Consider the following 17,731-nt stretch of genomic DNA (forward strand, 5'->3'; position numbering starts at 1 on the left):
CCTTTTTGAGAGCTGCCTTAACTCGACAAAGCCCATCAGTCAAGATGGTGGTATTTATCAATAGTTAAGAAAAAACTAATTGTTTTAGAAACAATAAGCCTAGATTGAGCAAGCTGTGGGAAATAGTAAAGGACAAGGAAGCCTGGTGTGCTGCAGTCCATAGGTTGCAAAGAGTGGACACGACTTAGTGACTAAATAACAACAGCAAAGTGTCTTAAAGATCAGATTTCAGTCTAAAAAGCTTTATAGAGATCTTCAGAAATTCCATTCCTCATCATCAATGAATACAATAATTTTCCCTCTCAGAGAATGAATATATAAATAACCCATCAGTGACTGTAAAATGGCTAAAGGACAAGGTAGCTTTCTTTATAACTTACTTATTACCAGACTGCTCTTGTTCATAGTGATTTCACTCTTTTATAAATCTGTCCTATTTAGAGTTAAAGCAGTTCAGTTTTTCTATTGACTATTCTTTGATTTTATGTGTAAAAATCATATCCCTGTAAAAAAACTTAGCTTTTGAGGATAAGGACTTTACATATTTTACATCATTCACAATGTTCTGTGGATAGGTAGACTTAAACGTGCTGTTCAATTTAAAAGTTGAGATACAGGAAATCCATTCCCTTTCTGCAAGTATGCATTGAATTTACTACACATAAGGTGCTATATTAGACTCCAACAACTGTGCAAGCTTGTGTGTTTTCCTTTTACCCTGGAGAAACAAATGACAGGAATTTGAAATGTGGTGGATGCCAAGTCCTCTTGTTTTGAAAGAACTGTTCCCATGGCAGTGGGCTTTTTAGGAAGGAAACCATTATTGCTGAAAACCCTACCTTCTTTGCAAATATATGAGGGACGTGAAGAATTTCAGCAAAGGAATGGCAGAGTTGTCCTTCTTGGTGCACGATATTGTCAGTCGGATCTTAAATAGCTCTGAAAGCAGAATTGATTTTGATTTCACGTTTGAAGTGATGTTTGCTCAGGCAGCCAATGGGTCTGGTAGATATTGGTTTTCATATTAAGAGGCTTGACCCTTACTCTCCTTGCCTCTGTTGTTGGCTGGCCCCTAACCAGTGGAGTTTAGCTTTGGACTCATAAAGGGAAAGCCAGTCTTTCCACCAACCTTAATGAGTATTTAAAAGTATTACTTCTCTGGTTATAAAACACATGAACACACTGACCGCTGACTAATCATGTTAACATGCTTGTCATAGTGACGTTTCTTGGCCCTGAGTTTGGAGATACAAATCTGGTAGATTTAAATAACATAAGCAATGAAAATACTTTCTGATCAGAAAATCAGTTTCTGATGTGACGTCTTGGGCTCAGAACAGGGCTCTGCAGCCAGACTGCAGCTGTGGCACCTTGAGTGCGGCGATTCTGGGTGTCAGAGCTCCTTGCCTGTAAAACAGGAAATAATAGAGTTGTTGAGAGGATTAGCTTAGTTAATGCATGTAAAAGGCTGGCTATTATTATTGTTTTTATTTCCCCTAATTAATCAGGTCACATTCTACGATTTCAGTAATTAATCATAGTCATGCGTGCATGCTCAGTCTCTAAATTGTGTCCGACTCTGTACAAACCCATGGACTGTAGCTTGCCAGGCTCCTCTGTCCATGGGATTTTCCAGGCAAAGAGTACTGGAGTGGGTTGCCATTTCCTCCTCCAGGGGATCTTCCTCACTCAGGGATCAAAAAAGACATGATTACAAAATTCTTAAGCTTCCAGGTGGTATCTGCAGTAGAGAGAGATGTATTTCAAATCTGTTTCAGTTTTTAAATAGCAGTACCTGCTCAGTTATCTCCTCATATATGCTGCCATTGGCAACAGCCAAGGCATGCCTGTTGTTAATTAATCACTTCCACTGAGAACTTAATTAGTGTCTTAATTAGGATCATCATTGAGTAGCAGGCTGCAGCATCCTGCGCCAGCTGCAAGTTACTGGCTGGCTCCAGCAGCCCTTCTGGTCCTGTAGAAACAGGCCAAGGAGCAATCCTTTTGGGCTTCTATTTGTTTTTCTGTCTTCAGAGAGAGATGTGGAAGATCATCGTTTGTCCATGATGCATCCATGTTCTGCTACACGTGCAAAAGAAAAAAAAAGGGAACACATCTACTTCTAATGGATTGATCAGAAAACCAGAATTGGCTTTTGAATTCTTGCTATTGTGCTAAACAAGCTGGAAACAGAAAGCACATTGTTGTTGTTTGCAAGTGTTGAGAATGAGGCCATGCATTCTGAGTATGACAGATTATTTCATTTTTCTGCTGCAAGTGCCTTCCTTCTGGCATCATTGTTTGTAATATGTTGTTTTGAAATATTGCCATATTGTTACAGGATGAAATCAGCACTCCATTTTCTTTCTCTTTCTCCCCTTAGGAAAATATGGCAAAATGAGGCAAGCAAAAGTAGCATCTTCTGGACTTAGTTTCCTGTAGTAGTAGAAGTTGGGTTGAAAGGCATGATCAAGCTGTTCCCCAGACAACATTTCTCCCAGACCTTTTGGATGGATTGTTAACATAGCAATAATCAGAGAAAAACTAATGCACCGACAGCTTTTATTTTCTAGAAGCGAGATACCCTGGAGTGAAGTTCCCCAATGAGAACAGGTGTTGTGAAACGGGCCTACTTGAGCATATTTGCTCATTCTCTTGACTGTCGTAGGCTTTTTGATGATTTAGGTCAATTGTGGACTTGGTGAAGGGATCGAGTGATGTATTTTGTGTTCAACAGACGTGCTGCTGCTTCCAGGACAAGCGGAGCAGGAAGTGAGCTTGAGTGTTTCCTCTTACATTCCTTCTGTGGCCGTCCAGCCTCTCACCCCTGGAACGAAGCCCGGGCCCACCGTGAAAGGAGCAGACAAACAAAGGGAAGAGGTACTTCCCAGGCAATTCAGGCCTTTTGAAATTGCCTTGGTTCTGTAACTGGTCCTTTCAGAGAAATGCCACTGTACCCGTGTGCACCGATATTTTTCTCAGATTTGGGAAAATGTAGAATTCAGGTTGCTTAATTGGGTCCCTCTCGCTGTCATCTCTCTCTAACGTGTATAATCCCTTTTGAACACTCAGAGAGCAATTATGTTTTTACTCAGAAACTATTTTTATGTCATGATGTTTGCCATGCTGCAGGATGGTACTACCTGGGGACTAATCCACAGATGGGATGGACAGATTTCTTATCTCTTTTTTTCTGTACCAGCCTCTTTTCTTTTTATTATTGTTTCCAAGGTTCTGTAAACATTTCGCATTAGTTAGGGTAAGGCCAGGCTGCTATAGTAGGGAACCCTAACAATATTTCAGTGGCTGAAAGGAGAAGTTTATGTCTCTCCTGTAACGGTCTACAGAGAGCCTTTAACGTGAGCAAGTGGTGGCTCTGTTTTCAGTCACTGGGGCCCACCAGGTTCCTCCTCTCTGGATCCCACTGCTCCTCAGGACATTGTCTTCACATGCATGTTTCAAGTCAGGTCACTGTCGCGCCTGGAGGGGCAGGGAATGAGAGGATGGGGACAGCACGTTTCCCCAAGGCTGAGGACTTAGGCTCTTCATTTCTGCTCACTCTCCATTGGCAACCACTTATTCCCATGTTCCTATCTGGTCCCCAGGGAAGCTGAGAAATGTCATCTAGCCATGTGCTTCTCCAGCATGGGAGAATGGAATCTGCCACATGTTAATTCTCCCCAATACACAACATGGAGAGTCATCTTTTACTATCATTTCCAGCTCATCTTCATTTACTTAATAGACACGCACCAACTGAGGCCGCTGATGGTGCTGGGTAGTAACCTTTATCACCTTTTTTACGCTAGCATAAAAGGGGATCAGGTACAAGAAGTTGTTAAGGGCTCTTTATTATTGATTCCAAATAAAAATCCTAGAGTGTTTCCTGATTATTTAATAGTTCAGGTACTAGTCTTGTCACTTGAAGATATTCTGTTATGGAAGCAGTCATTCAATCAGAAGTAATCCACACATTTCAATTTTTGCCCTTTGCTAATAGAGCTTTTGTTCACTGACATCAGAAAAGTCTATCTAGGAGGCTTGCAGACTTATATTGAACCCCCAATTAGGTTACTTGGAGAAGGAAATGGCAACCCACTCCAGTATTCTTGCCTGGAGAATCCCATGGACAAAGGAGCCTGGTGGGCTGCAGTCCATGGGGTCGAGACAGCCACATTTCAGTGTCTCTTTGAATTATGGAGCTTTCTCTGAGTATTACGAAGCTAAAATTGCAAGGTGATTGCTAGTAAGAATCAGATTCTTTTAAAGACTTGTTCATGTTCTTGACTTCAGTTGTGACCATACAAATTATTGGGCCAGCCAGTGGTCAGTGGCACCTCATGCCATTATAGAAATTGTTACAAGATGGCTTTAGTTGATGGGTTTAAAAAAATGAATGATTTATATGATCTCTCATATAGCCAGCAAAATACTAGTTAAAAGCCTATATATGATTGTATCTTTAAAACAAGTATAAGTTTCTTCTCAGAAAATGTGAAAATTTTTAAATGTTCAAATCAAAATGATAGAACACTTTTTGTGCTGGCAAACTAATGAGACATAGATGAATAATTTTTGGTGTTTTTTTAAATATTCAGAGTAATATTGTGGGTGGGCTTTTAATTTCTAGCCACTATTTGTTAGAGAAACATTTCAGGACTGTCTAGAATCACAGTACCACACCACCTCTGCCTTGGTTTAATAGTATTAATCTTATTCTAAAGTACCCAGTGCAAGAAAAAGAACATAATCACCAAATTCCAGCACATGTGTCCTGTGAGGACCTACCAAGGGGCCATTTTGGGCTAGAGGTAGTTGCTTTCTGTGATGTCAGTCTCAAAAGATGAAAATGTATCCTGGATGTCCTGACTTCCTCTTAATTGCCTAATAAGAATCTATAACTTCTTGATATGAACTGAATCCATTTAATTTTTTCACTAATTTTATCACTGCTTTTATACATGTGCCTTTCCCCCTTACAGTCAAACATTTTTCAAGAACCTTCCACTTCCCCTTTGTGAATAATTTCTTGCTATGGTCACTCTATTTTGATGAATTTTGGAAGTTCTGAACAGCTTTATAGAACAAAAAGAATTCACATTAAGAAGATAACAAATTACGAGTTCCTCTCCTACTTCCCAAAGTACAGAAGAGGTCATTGAAGAAACTTTTGTAATATTTTAATGGGAGATGGCCTGTTTTTCCAATTCAAAATAGGACTCTCAACTTTTTCACCTTTAAAGACAGTTTAGTTACCATATTACTGTGCAGGACAGCCTATAGCTAAATGCTGCTGTTATTGATTTGAGCATTAGTTTTATTTTCTTTAATTTACCTATGTGGTACTATGAATGAAAATGATTCTTCCTGTAACAATGCCCCTCTTAGAATAAGTCACAGAAACAATTTTAAGAAAACCAGCAGTTTTCTAATAGTGTACCAATTCTATTCCCTGGGAAGCTACAAAAAGATTTCAATTAGATTTGAAATTAGACACCTGAAACCCATATATTTCTCTGAGCTCCTTAGGCAAAAATAACAAGTTAATAACTTAATTCACAGTTGTTTTCTGTTTAGTAGCAGGGGATTTGGTGTCCCATTGCACAAATTCTACTCTTTGAAATAAATCAGAAGTTCAGTTTGCAATCTTAAAACCTCGGAGCCTTATAGCTTAGAACCCAAAAATGAACCCAACTTGAAAGAAGAGAATTCCCAAAGTGTGCCACAGTAGCCAACAGCTGAAATGCATAAATAGAACTGCAGCTTTACTGTAGCTGAAAAGCTGTCATTTTGAAGATCATAGCGAAGTCTTCTGAACTGCAGGGTACATCAGGGTTCACTTTGAATTACATGTATGCCCCTTGTCTTAGAAGACTCTACATTCACTCGTGTGTGTCTCTAGAAGGTTACTTAATTGAAATGCAAAAAAGTCAGAACTAGTGCTGAGTTCAGTGCTATGCCTGTAGAAGACAGAGTAAATACTGAATGAACAAATAGATAGTCAAAAAAACTTTACTGTCTACCGGGAGTGACTTTCTGGTATAATAAGATGGTTAGGGTCATTCTCTTTTCCTTTTTCTGTTGGTTCATTCCCCTCAACATGTAAACACATCTAAGTCTCTCCCATTCTTAACAAAATGAAAGAAAACTAAGGAAAAATAGCCTCCCGTTTACCTTGGACCCCTCTTGGATATTGTCCTTTTTCTCACTTTCCATGTAGACTTCAGAAACCATTAGATCTAGCTCCCCTAGTCGTCTCTGATTCCTTTCCTCTCATTCCTCATTCAGTTCATTGCAAAATGTCCTTGTGCTAATCATCTGTCTGGACGTATTCAGAATAAAGGTACTGAGCTCAGTATTATTGCCAAATGCCAGTGGACACTTTTCTGTCTTTAATGGGTCTCTCTACTGCGATTTTCACCACTGATCTTGCCTGACACTCACAGTCCACTGGTTTTCTCTTCCTGGCTCTCCCGGTGTGTATTTCTCTGGGTGTTTTCGCCCTGCTTCCTTTGGGGGGTTCCTGCCATGCTCCCCTTAGGAGCTGCTGTTCCTCAGGGTTCCATGCGAAACCTACAGCTCTTCCCACTTGCACACATGGACCCGTTTTCATCTCAAGGTGACTCCCCTTTGTGCTTCTGTCTCCAAATTTGTATCTCTGTAGCTTCAGACCTCTTGCTGAGCTCCAGGTTTGTGTGTTCAACTGCCTGTTGACAATTCTATCTGGATTCCTTAAGGTACATTCGAATCAGCGTGTTAAATACTGAGCTTATCTTTACCTGCTTCCATTCCTGCATTCTTGTCCTTCGTCCCTTCCCATATGCAAATTACCCAGCAAGTGCTGCCAGTTTTTCTAAAATTTTCAAATGTCTGCTCTCAGTGCCCCGTGCTCGTCTCTTGTCTGGACTGCTTCAGCCGACTCCTGACTCCAAGCCTACCCTTTGTTTCATCTTCAGAGTGACTTATCTTGATGTTCCCTCGAGGAGGGCAGGGCATCCTGTTCTCTGCACCACGCCTGTGTCCCCAGCACTCGTCTCAGTTAGCATTTGAATGAAGGAAGGAATTTATTTGAAATGCGTAGATGACCAAGTATCTACCTGCTTTCAAAAAAAAATCCTTCAGCGACTTTTCATCATCTCTGGGAAAAGTAGCATACACCTGTCATGATCTGGTACCATCCTTATCTTCTGCTGCTCTCTACCTGACATTTTCTGCTTTGACAGCACTGACCTACTTGCAGATCTACATACATGAAATTCTGTGTCTTTCTTACTTGGCCTCCTCTGCTCATGAGACCTGCTTTTGTCCTAAGATCATTTTCCCTCAACCTTGTTAAATAATATTACCTTTGAAGGTTCTGCTTAGATAGCACCTCTTCCAGGAAGCCTGCCCTGATTCCTTCCCAATGCCTTCTAATCTAGGCTGGGTTACGCTTTCCTTCTCTTTCCTGTTCCCTCCTACCTATACCATGTATACTTACTACATTTTACTATAATTGTTCATATGTGTATCTAAATCATTTCTCTGTGATTTCATACAAGTCTGCAGCTTTGTATCCTCAGCACCCAGTGCAGCACCTAGGTTTTAATAAACATTCGTGGAAAGAATGGATGTATCTGAATGATTGCAGGAGACTATTCCTCTGACATTTTGATCCAGAGTTGTACTGGCCACCTTGCAGTACAGAGTGACAGTGATACACCCAAACAGTTTTAAAATGTCTTGGTATCATATTTTGGCATTGCAAATAAGAAATTATTATCACCCTCAGTTTCTTTCTTTTATTATATACGTCGGCATTTAACTGATTGCCTAAAGGAATGAATCTAACAATAAGAGCTGCTGTTAATAACTGAGTTTCTAAGTGAAGACATTTATATTTTTAAGTATATTTTTATGTTTTAAGTGTATTATAAATGAGTAATTCTTGCATTGGCATCGTATATTTATTGGCTAGCTAAAAACTTATTCCTTGGCGCCATTTAAGTTAATACCAAATAACTGATGAAGGAAATTGTGCTCTATAATAGAGAAAAATTTAAGTGTATGAAAAAGAACTTACGAAAAATAAAAACTTTCCACTTAAAGATTAATTTCTATATCTCCAGTTCCACAATGTTGGATATTGTGTCCAAAAGTTGCCTTGGGACCCTTGGGAAGGGAGAATGGTAAGAAGGTGATGGGTTGGGCCGTATCTGGGAGAAAGGACTAACTTGACCGTGGGAGTCAGCCCTCGTCAAGAGAGTCTAGAAGTTCAACACACCAGCCTTGCTCTGTCTGGGTTGCTGATACAAGGTGGATCATGAGTAGGGTGTTGAGTGGGGAGTCAAGTAGGATTTTTTGGAGAGTGGCCATGCTCAGTTGGGAGTAAGCTAAGCTTCAGCACTTTGCCCTCCATGCTTGTGTAGCCCTTTTTGCATCCCTCTGTTGGGGAGCATGGAGCATGATCATGAAATCACTCCCTTACTTCCGTCTTCTCCCTGAAGTTACAAAACCTTGTGGACACAGATTTTCCTTTTCTTCATCTTTGTGTGTTCCCAGTATCCAGTTCATATTAAATGCTCAATAGCTGTTTTATGGAGTGAATGCATAGAGGGGAGGGAGGTGGGAATGTGAGGGCTGTTCATGTGGTGTGAGCGAGTTCGAGAAGGATGGTATGATCTTGCTGAGATTTTAGCTCAGCAAAGAGATTTGTTGAATTTGAACCTGCTTTCCAGTCTCAGAGGGAGGTGGGTGAAGGCAGAGTGACTGCATCTATTGAGAGTACCTAGTGAAGTCTAGGCAGGTCTTAGAGGCCTCAGACAGGGTTCAAAGTCCTAGTGCAGCGGGCAGCTGGAAGCATGGTGGACATGTAGATGGCAGGCCTTTAACCAGGCTACAGGGCAGCAAGAATCCCATCGGACAGAAGACAGTGGCAGAGAGGGGACTCCTCCTCGTCCTCTGCCAGGACCAGGCTTGCAGGCCTCAGCGCTCAACTGCTGGGTAGAGCTGGAGATGGTAAGGATGCTTCTGCTCAGGAAATGAGCATTTTGTGTCATTGTGTACATGTTCCTTCATTTGAGCTGGTCTTAGCCATTTTACCCCACTGGTGATGAGAAATTTAATTTTCAGAAAGTCACCAGAATGGACAGATCAGCCACTCTGCAGACTGATTTGACTCCTGTATACACTTGCTCCTTTAAAGACAGTCACAGTATTATGTGGATCCTTGCGTGCATTTTTTATGATAGACTGGGAGAATTTTTTAGCTTATTTAGAAAAGATCTTTTCTCCCAAAGAGACATGATTTGGCTTAGTGAAACTTCAAGGTTGATCTTTGCTGGTGTTTTTTGTTGAGAAGGTGGAAGCTTTATCTACAGATCACCTGGGAATCAAATCTTGCTTCTCTACCTTACTAATTGTACAGCCTTGGTAAGTTACTTAACCTCTTAGAGCTTTGTAAGATGGGTTGTTTGAAGATTACTGCTAATTCCCACAAAGTTCCTAGTACTGGGGCTGGTGTGTGATGGGAACTCACTCAATGACAGGTCCCATCATTACCTTTGTCAGGAAAGCACAGACACTTTCTAATAAAGAGGAAATGAACAAGTCTCTGAAATTTGTTCTCTTGCTGGTTTTACTAAGAAAGGATGATAGATGGCTGGGTGTTTGCTATTGGCACTGCACACCCAACTACAAAATGCAACTTGCTACACAGATAGGAGATACCTACTTTTCATGTTTTTTTTCCCCCCGCATCTTTGAAAACAGCACACAACTTCTGAGTGAGATGCTCCATTTTCAAGAACATTGCAAAAGTCACTTGATGAGGTCATTTTCCATGCAAGAATATTTAAAGCTTATTATAGCTTCAGGGCATTTTTTTTTACTCTTGCATAAGCCATAGTTTTCAATTATTTCAGCATCATCATACATAATATAGAGCTGCAAAGAAGTACTGGGTGATCTCATTGTATCACACACCATTTGATTTTGGAGAAGCTTGCTAAGGGGTAATACAATGAGATTTAAAGCATTCTCTTTTGTTTATTGGAAAATACACTTTTTAACTACCTTCCTTTTGGAAGTCTTTAAAATTCACAGATTATGAATAAGCAGGTACAAAATTATTATTTCTCTCTGCAGCTACTCTGAGTTGCAAATAAATTCTGTAATATTTTAAAATTCTTGGTGGGAAGAAAGGATTCTAGACCTTGTAAGGGGGACACTATGTGTTTTAATTCCTGCTGTTATTGGCCCAAGTACTATCTGAAGAAGTAAGTTAAGCATAGAGTATTTTTATCTTCAAAAATGAATGTTTTTTTGATACAAGTCTTTTTTAGTAAATACTAAAAATAAAAATGTCTTTAAGATTGAACAAAATCGTAGGGTTCATTTTCTCACATTTGAATATAACTCTTAAAAAGCAGAGACATCATTTTGCCAACAAAGGTCTGTATAAAGTCAGAGCTATGGTTTTTCCAGTAGTTATGGATGGATGTGAGTGTTGGACCATAAGTAAGGCTGAACATTGAAGAACTGGATTGTGGTGTTGGATAAAACTCTTGAGATTCCCTTGAACTGCAAGGAGATCAAACCAGTCCATCCTAAGGGAAATCAACCCTGAATATTCATTGGAAGGACTGATGCTGAAACTGAAGCTCAAATACTTTGGCCACCTGATGTGAAGAGCCGACTCATTGGAAAAGACCCTGAGTCAGACAGGACTTAGCCTCTGAACAACGGCAAACTTAGTTTTTCCATATGCCTGTAGCCCTAATGCTACAAATGGTAAAAATGTATTGAATGTGTGCAAGAGAGACTTTCTGATTCTTGCTGTAGGTGGTATTAGCTAATGATATTCATTCCGATGCAGGATGATACAAATGGGGCATATTAAAAGGCCTAAATTAGGTCAAATTGAATAATTGAATTTATTCCTTTACTTAAAAACAGCTTAATCAGCTGAGAGTGCTGAAGTCTAAAAAAAGTTTAATTAAATATTAATAGGGAGTTTATGTTTTCAGCTTTATCTTCATTTACAATGATTATATATGATTTTCCTCCTTCGTTACCTTTTATAGATCATTGGAGATGAAGTTCAGCCCTTCTCGCTTGATGAAGAATTCGATTACGATGCGGTGGTGCTAACCCCAAAGTTCACTCCTGCAGAGATGAATGCCGTTAAAGAGCTGTCCAAGCAGAAGACAAAGAGCGCAGACTTACAGAAGCCCCATGACTGATCCACCCAGACCTCTTTACATTTATTTTTATTTTGTTCTTACTCAAGCAACATGGAATTAAAAGATAAACTTGTTGTAATCCCCTTTATGGAAATGTACGTGTGTGCATTGATTTATAGGGTTATTTGTCAGTGGACTTCCCCAGTGGCGCAGTGGTCAAGAATTTGCCTACCAATGCAAGTAGATGCAGCAGATGTGGGTTCAATCCCTGGGTCAGGAAGATGCCCTGGGAAAGGAAATGACAACCCACTCCAGTTTTCTGGCCTGGGAAATCCTATGGACAGAGGAGTCTGGGGGGCTACAGTCCATGGGGTCGCAAAGAATCGGACACAGCTGAGCATGCGCACACCACCAGTCTTTTCAGCAGGGCGATGCGTCTGCAAAGTGAAAGTGAAAGCAGCTCAGTCCTGTCCAACTCTTTGTGACCCCATGGGCTATACAGTCCAGAAATTCTCCAGGCCAGAATACTGGAGTGGGTAGCAGCCGTTCCCTTCTCCAGGGAATCTCCCCAACCCAGGGACTGAACCCAGGTCTCCCGCATTAGAGGTAGATTCTTTACCATCTGAGCTACCAGGGAAGCCCAAGAATACTGGAGTGGGTAGCCTATCCCTTCTCCAGCAGATCATCCTGATCTAGGAAGGGAACTGGGGTTTTCTGCATTGCAGGTGGATTCTCTACCAGCCAAGCCACCAGGGAAGCCCAGTGATGCGTCTAACTAAACCGAACTGCTCTCCATGGTTTATGTGGTTTAGTTGCTCAGTCGTATATAGCTCTTGCGATCCCATGGACTGTAACACGCCAGACTCCTTCTTCCATGGAATTTTCCAAGCAAGAATACTGGAGTGGGTTGCCATTTCCTTCTCCAGGGGATCTTCCCAATCCAGGGATGAAACCCGGTCCCCTGCATTGCAGGCAGTCTACTGCACTGCAGACAGATTCTTTACCAGTTGAGCCACCAGGGTAGCCTCTATCCTTACAGAATTCTCTTCTGTCACTCGGCTGCATCCATGGCTGATAGGGGGAGATGGAGGTGGCAAATGGGAACAGGAAGCAGCACCTACAGAAGGGTCTATCTGGTGAGAGCACTGCAACTAGATAATGAGGGTATTGTGACATAGACTGGAAATTTCACCCTACCTCCTTGGGGAGGAAGGGCAATTGAGCATGCAAAACCCAGAGAAGAACTGGTTATGTGGTAGGTACCAGGTGTCCAGAGACAGTGATATGAATGTGAGTGCTGAGAGGCTGGGCTTCTAGAGTTGATTGGGAAAGACTTTACTGAAAAGGAAAGCATCTGAAAATTGATTATATGTCATATATTAAATTCTTGTACTTTGTTATTGCTATTCAACCATGTATGAGGATAGTTACAAAGTACAAGGAATGATCTCCATCTCCAGAAGTTTGAAATATAATTTGAGAAGGCAAGACATAGATAGAGAAGGCAACTAGCGAATGTAGAAACTATTATGAAGTGCTAATTGGGTACAATACCCATGAATGCTTTAAAGAGAGGAGAAAAAGGGGTGAGGGCACAGAAGAAGGGGGAGTAATATATATGAAGTGATTTTTGTTATTGAAGAAATCAGTAACAAATCAAATGTACTTAACCTTTTTTCCTTTGTATGTATTTTATTCCTATTTTTCCTTTTCCATTATGGCTTATTATAGGGTATTGAATATAGTTCTCTGTGCTGTACGAGGGACCTTGTTTATCCATTCCGTGTATCACAGTGTGCACCTGCTAATCCCAAACTCTTATCCATTCCTCCCGCCCTCCCTACCCCCATGCCTTGGCAACCACGAGTCTGTTCTCCAGACAGACTTTCTATGAGTCTTTCTATTTCATAGATAAGTTCTGTGAGTCTTTCTGTTTCACAGATAAGTTCATTTGTGTCATATTTTAGAGTCCACATATAAGTGCTATCGTATGATATTTATCTTTCTCTTTCTGACTTACTTCAGTTAGTATGATAATCTCTAGGTCTGTCCATGTTGCTACAGATGGCATTATTTCATTCTCTGTTTGACTGAGTAGCATTCCATTGTATATATGTACCACAACTTCTATATCAATTCATCCTTTGATAGACATTTGTACTTTTTCCATAGCTTGGCTGTTGTAAATAGTGCTGCAATGAACACTGGGGTACATGTATCTTTTTGAATTATAATTTGTCTGGATATACACCCAGGAATTGAATTGCTGGATCATATGGCAACTTTATTTTTAGTTTTTTGAGGAACCTTCATACTGTTCTCCATAGTGGCTGCACCAATTTCAAATGTACTTTCTTAATTATTTTTAATACAAGCCTGTGTTTGTATGTGTGTGTATATTCATAAAACTGCCATTCATATTCCTTACAAAAGAATTTTCATGATTTACTGTTGCTATAGTCAGGTGATTTCCATGTCTTTTTTTCTTTGTCTAGTCAACAGATTTTCACAAAACACTATATATGTGCCAAGCCTATGCTTGAGGAGGATAAAGGTAAATTAGATATGGTCTGATTTAGTGGGAAAGACAAATGTATATGCAAATAATTACCATAGAGCTACACTATCCAACCTCATAGCCACTAGCCACTAGTGTGACTGAGGAACTGATTTTTGGATGTTAGTTTTAACTTAAAATATAAAATTGATATTTGATGCAGTTATTATAAAACTCTCAAGTTCATTTGGAACAACTTGGGTATGTGAATCTACTTTTTTCAGTTGTAACTTTTATGGCAACTAAATACAGATCAACGATTTTTGATAACAACTTAGTGTTTAAAATATGCTGTAAAGGGAAAACATACATTGGATTTCAAAGAACTAATATGAAAAATTATAGAATATCTTGTTTTTTGTATTGACTACATGTTGACATGATAATATTTTGGATGTATCTGGTTAAGTAAAATATATTGTTAAAAATTACCAATTTCTTTTTGTTTTTTTAATGAGGCTACTGGAGCATTTAAAATTATGCCTGTGGCTTGTGTATTTTTATTTGATGGCATTGCAGTAGAGTATAATCAGTATTGTAAGAATGGTGTATACTAAGATCTACTGCGTGAAGCAAATTGGAGTTACTGAATCTCCCCACCTTGGAGAGCTGGGGAGTATTCACAGAGGAGGAGAGGTTTGAGGTTGGTCGGAAAGAATCAGTAGGGCCTTTTGATTTGAGGCTATTAGAGTAGTTGACGTGGGAGATGAGAGCTGGAACCAAGGCAGTGTAGGTGGAAATGGAGGGCGTGGATCTGACTAGAGATTTGCAGGTAGAACTTGCGAGGATTGTTGGTTGGTGCATTGTGGGCATAAGGGAACAATTGTGAGGTTAAGACAACATATTTTTTGGTGATTAAATTTACTTTTAATTAGAGGAATAATTGCTTTACAATATTGTGTTATTGTGAGGTTAAGACAGTATTTTAGTATGCAGTTTATACACACGCTAAATTGAGACAACTACAGTGTATTATAGTTGTTCACAAGATCAGAGACTCTCTTTTGACTCAATATATATATATATATATAGCATTTTGGTATTTTAAATAAAGAAAAGGCTTCACCATTTTTTTTAATTTTATTTTTTTAATTTATTTTAATTGGAGGATAATTACAATATTGTGATGGTTTTTGCCGTACATCAACATGAATTGGCCATTTTATAAACTTAAATAGTTTTATAATAGAAGAAACAAAACCAAGTATTCAAAAAGAATTACATGTTGGCAGAGTATTCCATTAACTGGGGGCGGGGTGGGGGCAGTTTATCATTAGCTTCATTCCTTTTGGAAATTTTTGATTCCTGCATTATTTGGGGCAGTTGTGGATTACAGCAAAAGTGACACTGGAAAATAGGTCCCTAAAAGCCTTTGAGTGAATTAGTTTTGTCTCAACTGTACCATTACTTTTGCCCTAACTAGTAAATACTCCACTATGACTTTCGGCTTTATGGATCCCTTGAATTGATGTGAATGGTTCGTTTTGTACTGACTGGCAAACCCTAACCAAGTGCCTTTAGAAGAAGCCTGCAAGTGTATGTATGGATAATGCTTGCTTGGATTAGGTAGTGGGATTTAGGATAAGATTAAGAAAGAGGAGAAGATCAGGAGAAGCTCCTGCAGGTATTCACCAAAATGGTAGGGGAGAACATGAAAATTTTGAGTATTTTGAAATAATGTGGCAGTTGCTACATGAACTAGCTGGAATGGAGAAAAGTTCACTCCAAGTCTGCAATACCAGCCCTAGCTTGTTCTGTATGATGACTCAACAGGATTTTCCACAGTTTGTTGTGATCCACACAGTCAAAGGCTTTGGCGTAGTCAATAAAGCAGAAGTAAATGTTTTTCTGGAACTCTCTTGCTTATGGAGACATATTTTTCTAGGAAATTCCAAGATTGTCTCTTTCACGTCATTTCCCATGCTATTGTATTCATATACCTTTGACCTCCAAGAAACAAGCCAATGAAATGAAATTTTTTTGTCTTTTAATATTTTAATTCTATCATACAATTACTACCACATAAGGAAAATTTCTTGATGAAAGAACTAAAGAACCTCTTGGTGAAAGTGGAAGAGGAGAGTCAAAAAGTTGGCTTAAAACTCAACATTCAGAAAACTAAGGTCATGGCATCTGGTCCCATCAGTTCATGGCAAATAGATGGGGAAACAGTGACAGACTTTACTTTTTTGGGCTCCAGAATCACTGCAGATGGTGACTGCAGCCATGAAATTAAAAGTTACTTGCTCCTTGAAAGAAAAGTCATGGCCAACCTGACAGCATATTAAAAAGCAGAGACATTACTTTGCCAACAAAGGTCCGTCTAGGCAAAGCTATGGTTTTTCCAGTAGTCATGAATGGATGTGAGAGTTGGACTCTAAAGAAAGCTGAGAGCTGAAGAATGGATGCTTTTGAACTGTGGTGTTGGAGAGGATTCTTGAGAGTCTCGTGGACTACAAGGAGATCCAACCAGTCCATCCTAAAGGAGATCAGTCCTGAATATTCATCGGAAGGACTGAGGCTGAAGCTGAAACTCCAATACTTTGGCCACCTGATGTGAAGAACTGACTCATTGGAAAAGACCCTGATGCTGGGAAAGATTGAAGGCAGGAGGAGAAAGGGACGACAGAGGATGAGATGGTTGGATGGCATCACTGACTCAATGGACATGAGTTTGAGTAAACTCCGGGAGCTAGTAATGGACAGGGAGGCCTGGGGTGCTGCAGTCCATGGGGTCGCATACAACTGAGCAATTGAACTGAAGGGAAATTTCTTTTTTTGTAAGAGGATACAGCTCTATCTCATTCATGGGAAAAGAAATTTTTTTTATAAAGGAACCAAAGTTCAATACCAGGTCTAAATATCTTTTCTCCTTCTTATGTGACTCCACATAAGATGAATCCTGAAGTAATGGACTCAATGGACATGAGTTTGAGTAAACTCCAGGAGTTGGTGATGGACAGGGAAGCCTGGTGTGCTGCAGCCCATGGGGTCACAAAGAGTCGGACATGACTGAGTGACTGAACTGAACTGATAAGCAGAAGAGAAATCCATTCACCTCACCCTGGCCTACCCAGCCTGTATGTCCTATGGCCCCTCCATAGGGGCCTCTCCAATCTCATTTTGTACCTCCTTCATCATTTGTTGATGTTCTAACCAGTTTGTATTCTTTATGTTTTTCAAATACTCCACCTTGTTTCCACCTTTGTGCTTTTCTCTTGCTCTTCTTTCTGGTTTTCCCTGCTCTTGGTGTGGCTCCTCTTTTTTTTTTATTCAGGTCTCAGGTGAAATGTGCCTTCCAGAGTCTCTTTCTGACCAGCCTTTCTAATCCTGTTCTCACAACCTTCACCCTCTCACTGTGCATCCAATTACCCTACCTTGTCTATGTCTTACCTAACTCTCCCATTAGATCATAAACTGCAAGAGGGTACACCGCTCCTCTGTCTTTTGCTGCCATGTCCCCGACACCTGAAAAGGGCCTGCAATACAGTAGTTGTTCAATAAATATTTACTGAATGAATCAAACCTCTAAAGTTTGAAGAAGATCCGAGAGGTCCATTTCATCAATTCAGTTTGGTTAGACATGTATTGAGCATTTTATATTCAAGGCATAATATATATGTATATGTATTATACATATATAAATATATTACTTCTTAGTCTCATGATGATTATCCAGTGGCCAATGCAAATATGGGCTCGAACTGTTTCCTTTAACCTGTTCCTTCTTTGCCTTACCTAACCCCATGGAGAGTTGAGAGAATCGTAGCTCACATGTGAACTTGACCTACTTTTCAATTGTTCTTTTAAAACCTTGTTTCACTGAAAACCCTATTTTGGAGCCATTCATGAGATATAATACCAGTGTTCCCAACATTCTGCATTAAAAAGTGTGGACTGATGACTGGAAAAGAAATGACTGAAAGGGAAAAAAAAACTGGAAGGGAAAAGAAAACAACTTAAAGAGTGAGTTAGGAAGAAGGAAATTTCATTTTGGCAGCTGACTGTAAAG

General features: G+C 39.9%; 1 protein-coding gene and 1 long non-coding RNA gene across 8 annotated transcripts in view; one reads left to right on the plus strand and one right to left on the minus strand.

Annotated features, from left to right (window-relative positions):
* Nucleotides 1–11,310, plus strand: part of IFTAP (intraflagellar transport associated protein) — a 62,470-nt gene extending 51,160 nt beyond the window's left edge. For all 7 annotated transcript variants that reach the window (XM_081544692.1, XM_081544689.1, XM_081544688.1 and 4 more), the window contains 2 exons: nucleotides 2,738–2,880; nucleotides 11,064–11,310. In XM_081544692.1, the coding sequence (XP_081400818.1) occupies nucleotides 2,738–2,880; nucleotides 11,064–11,222 (302 nt within the window). In that variant the 3' untranslated portion in view covers nucleotides 11,223–11,310. The remainder of the gene's footprint in view (nucleotides 1–2,737; nucleotides 2,881–11,063) is intronic.
* Nucleotides 227–12,281, minus strand: LOC145527165 (uncharacterized). Its single transcript, XR_014069550.1, has 3 exons — nucleotides 12,200–12,281; nucleotides 11,055–11,145; nucleotides 227–1,407 (listed from the first exon to the last, which is right to left on the minus strand). It is a non-coding gene; the product is annotated as an uncharacterized LOC145527165 (long non-coding RNA).
* Between the last annotated feature and the right edge of the window lie 5,450 nt (nucleotides 12,282–17,731).

This window comes from Giraffa tippelskirchi, chromosome 11 (assembly GCF_054371585.1).
Source record: "Giraffa tippelskirchi isolate mGirTip1 chromosome 11, T2T-mGirTip1v1.2.pri, whole genome shotgun sequence".
NCBI lineage: Eukaryota > Metazoa > Chordata > Mammalia > Artiodactyla > Giraffidae > Giraffa > Giraffa tippelskirchi.